The 4459-nt window shown below is 45.3% G+C and overlaps 1 protein-coding gene across 1 annotated transcript in view; it reads right to left on the bottom strand.

Moving 5' to 3' along the window:
* The window catches only part of LOC134092311 (ubiquitin thioesterase otulin-like), a 2887-nt gene extending 593 nt beyond the window's left edge, over window positions 1–2294 (bottom strand). The window contains exons 1-6 of the mRNA XM_062545115.1: window positions 1905–2294; window positions 1460–1788; window positions 1126–1235; window positions 719–862; window positions 316–447; window positions 1–156 (exon numbers count right to left, since the gene is read on the bottom strand). The exon at window positions 1–156 is cut by the window's left edge and continues 114 nt beyond it. Coding sequence (XP_062401099.1) covers window positions 1–156; window positions 316–447; window positions 719–862; window positions 1126–1235; window positions 1460–1788; window positions 1905–2191 — 1158 coding nt within the window. The 5' untranslated portion in view covers window positions 2192–2294. The remainder of the gene's footprint in view (window positions 157–315; window positions 448–718; window positions 863–1125; window positions 1236–1459; window positions 1789–1904) is intronic.
* Between the last annotated feature and the right edge of the window lie 2165 nt (window positions 2295–4459).

The raw sequence follows: 4459 nt of genomic DNA, 5'->3' as shown, positions 1-4459 counted from the left end.
ACCCCTCTGTTTGGCGACATGCAAGTCCACTGAATGGGCTAGCATGAGTAGCTTGAGTGCCTCTATGACACCGAACTCGTCTTCTCCGCCCTGAAACAGCTGCTCACACACACTCCTGCGACCTTCGACCCCAGGGGAGGCTGCCGCCGCATGCCACTGTAGAGATGTGAATATTAATACAGAATCTCAGAAAACCGAATGTGTGCCTTGCAATACTGACTGATATGGAAAAATAAAACGTTAACCAACATTAAAATATTGCTACAGGTAACACAATATCTAACCACTGCAACAGTATACAAATTATATTTGTACCCAATTCTGGAGAAGGCGCAGATAGCATTTCAGCAGACCCACAGACTTGTCGATCCCACCTGTATGCTTGCATGTGTCAGGGAACAGCCAGCCTTTAATCAGACCATACCGAGACTCGAGCTGTTCAGGGATCTAGGACAATGGGAAAATTCAAGTGAAATGTTTGATACATTGAAGGTCCTGATTAAACCTTGCTCTACTATGATAGAAACAAATGACTGTGGTTAACAGTGAATGACATGTTTTTATAATTTTCTCCACTTAAAAATGAATAGATCCCACAGCTTTTCAAAACAAACTAAAAAATAGTTGAATTTCTTGGGAGACACTGCGGTCCCTTTTGTATGAGTCCATGGTAACTCTCCCAACAATGTGCAGCCTAGGGTAGAGAAGATGGGCATACCAATAAGATGCTCTTCTGCTGTAGCCAGCAAGGAGGCTTGGTGGTGTGCATCAGCGCCTGGTAGAGGGAGGCTCGCAGGGCGCAGTAGTTGTCACCTTTGACCCGCCGGAGGAATCCGAAGCTCTGGGAGAGCACAGCGTAGCCCTGGAGAATAGCCCACACAGAGAAACAGAGTGAATGAGGATTAATAATAAGCTTCATGGTAGAGGTCTGCACTGCCGCGGGAGTCCCGTGCAGACCTCTACTGCATATGGTACAGATGCAGGCAGGAGTGGGACAAAAAATGGCACATTATTGTGGGAGCGGGACAGCATGTTGCGAGAGGGGGACTGAAGACTCTGTCCCCGCAAACCTCTCTCATTAAACTTGTGAACAGTGAAAATGCAAGCGTAACATGTAAAACAGACTTTTCTGATGACGATGCTCTTGGTGGTCTGCCCTTTCCATTCACTCTCGCTGTAAACAGAAATGTCCACGGGCGGCCCAAAGCTGTATTGGTCCTGGTCCTGATCTGGAGCTGTATTGAGAGGAGTGACAAGAGACTTTTACTGACAAATGTAAATGTCAAGAAAATATATCAGTACAGCAATCATTCACAATTGACAATTTCAGTGCATTCTTTACATCAGTAATCATATACATGTGACAAATAAACATCCTTGTATCCTTGTATTTAAGATCATTTGCCGGTCCTTTCCATGAGATCTTGCATCTCCAACACGTTCTCAATCACCACCTCACCATTATACAGACCCTCCTCACTGTAGGGAGAGGTTGACTGCCCCTTTGGAGCGTCATTCACCACCACCTCAGTCGACGGATTCTGAACCAGCCGGTTCTCCAGCTTTACAGCTGGTATGGTGATGGGGCCCAGGGACAATGGCCTCTCCATTAACACAAGCCATTTGATGACCTGTGCAGGGGGTAAACTCTTCGCCTCCAAGCGTAGCTTGTCCTGCTTGGAAATCGGGGATCTCACTGAGGTGTCTTTTGGCTCCACCAGGTTGCCCAGTGAAGATGCCGCGCTCAGGCCAAACACCACGTGGGGGGCAGAGTCTGCAGCAGAGTCTCTGAACACAAACAGATGAAAGATGAGTGTTAATAAGGAGATGCATCTCACTAAGACTTACCAAGGTAAACTGATTATTGTCTGAAATGATATCAGTAGTTAACAGGTGCCACTTACCTAATCTCAGCCAATCCAGCTTCATCGGTTTTAAATGAGGAGAGGATGCTCATTCTTTCACCATGGCAAAGCTCCTCTCTGAGCTTCATGTCCTTGGCTGAATCATGTGCAGAACCATTTAGGCTTGCAACAAGCTGATGAAGCTCAGAAAGTGCCTCCTTAATTGGCGTCATCAGCAGCGGCATCTTACGGACCTTGAGAGAGCAACCCAAGGACTCCGGATTCTCCATAAAATGAAAACCTGTGTACAGCTTTGCAAAGGGAGCACCCTTTGACTGCACATTCATATCCAGTTGCGCTGACACCAGCCCTGCAGCAACTACCTCCTGTTGATATTGGAGTACGCTCTCGGTCAAAACTTCCGACACCAGCCCTGCAGCAACTACCTCCTGTTGATATTGGAGTACGCTCTCGGTCAAAACTTCCGACACCAGCCCTGCAGCAGCTACCTCCTGTTGATATCGGAGTTTGCTCTCGGTCAAAACTTCCGACACCAGCCCTGCAGCAACTACCTCCTGTTGATATCGGAGTTTGCTCTCGGTCAAAACTTCCGACACCAGCCCTGCAGCAGCTAACTCCTGTTGATATCGGAGTTTGCTCTCGGTCAAAACTTCCGACACCAGCCCTGCAGCAGCTACCTCCTGTTGATATCGGAGTTTACTCTCGGTCAAAACTTCCGACACCAGCCCTGCAGCAGCTAACTCCTCTTGATATCGGAGTTTACTCTTGTACACAGCAGAAGCTGCCTCCACATGGATGTTGGTGGCAAGTGTGGATGCACTAGGCTTCAGCTGTTGCAAGATCTCTAGTGGCAGATCTAGTCTTGACTGGCTAGTGCCCTCGTCATTGGTGAACAATGGTGAGTCAAAGCTGCAAAGTAGGATATAGTTTGATAAATATAGAAAAATAGGTTTTGGATACAACTGCAGGTATGAACAGCTGATCCTTGATTTTTATCCTCATCTACATCTTTTAAGTAGAGCACTGTGCTGACTGATGGCCATACAAGTAGAACATCACAGGCGTACAATTGTTCTCTGTCTTACCTATCTGCACTAGTAGTGCGTGGTGTCACTGAGCCACCCTCCAATACTTCGACAGAGGTCTGCTGGCTCTGACTGCCCTCATGTCGTGACCGCTGCTCCTCCTCCTGGCGGTCCCCAGGATTTGCACGGCAGCAACAGCTCACCGTGTTCCCCATGTCCTGGGACCTGGCTGGGGTCTCAGCTCAGTTGCTCAGGCAGGGAACGAAGCTCTTAACGGCTTCCATAATGTGAACCTGTGTAAATGGGAGATATCAAAAATGGGTTCATAATGAGCTCCTACAGCAATATACAGTAAGTTTATTAACTAAATTTGATCTCTCAGCTGCTTTCCTCCAATATTTGACTGAAACAAATACACCGATGCAAGCTGGTTGAGAATGAACAATTGCTAGTCGAAAGAAAGATAATGATAGCCTAACCAAAGATCCTTGATTACTAACCCTCCACTTTAACCTAACTGAACATCGAAAATGAACTGACACTGCAAACTGTTGACAGAAAAATAAAAATGACACAGATCACATGAGGCGTTGGCTACATTAGACTAACAGACAGTCTTGAGATTTTTTAGGATAATAGGCCTACATTAATGTTAGGCCTACGTTAGTGTAATGCAGTCTTGTACTGCAGCCTTTTTCTCATTTAAACTGAGAGAAACTAGTTAGACACCCACGATTCATACAGTACATACGGATAAACAAATTCATGCCTTAGCCTAGGTTACTTATCCACCATTTGAATCTTGCGAAGATATTGCAGTAGTTTGTTTCTCTATCCGACGAGTAGACGCTAAACAGTGTTACACTTGTATCGGGTTCAGAGGAAATGGTAATGTTCGGATGAATATTTCAGTAACTTTAGGTTCATAGGGGCGCGTCATAAAGGTGATAGAATGTTCACCATCTATGACGTCGATGTAAAACGTTCACGTCAGAGTCTGATCTGCCCCAGGGTCTCGGGGTTTTGACCAGAGCTCTGTTCTAGAATCTTTGGTTTTGACTGTCTGTCTTCTGCCTACTGAGTTGACCTGTAACTAATAGACTAGGCCTCCTAGGCTATATTTCATTGTAGCTACTGCTTTAAACTCATGATAGGCCTACATTATAACGGAGGCCTTTTGAAATGTCATATGTCATTAGCACACATTAGCCTATAAAAACGACGTTGAGGCGCAATTAAATGCAAACTAAGGTGATGTAATTGGGTGTGTTTAGCCTGTTTGTTATTTAAAAATAGACAGGGCAACAATTATTATTCTCATAATTTGCTTCAACCTCACCGTCTGACTGATTTGGTGCGAGTTTATGTCGCGTTCGTTTTAAAAAATTGCGACATAACATTTGACAACAGACAGACAAACTAAACCAACAAACAAACCCCGATGAAAACATAACCTCCTTGACGGAAGTAGGCCTAATTAAGCAGTAGACATATTGAGATTTGTCTTAATAATCAAATCAAATAATGAACAAGGCATCTGCCATGCATGCCGTTTCTCCTCACAACTGC

This window comes from Sardina pilchardus, chromosome 9 (assembly GCF_963854185.1).
Source record: "Sardina pilchardus chromosome 9, fSarPil1.1, whole genome shotgun sequence".
Taxonomy (NCBI): Eukaryota; Metazoa; Chordata; class Actinopteri; order Clupeiformes; family Clupeidae; genus Sardina; species Sardina pilchardus.
The sequence above is the reverse complement of the archived record's forward strand: the minus strand, read 5'-3'. Positions and strand labels throughout refer to the sequence as shown.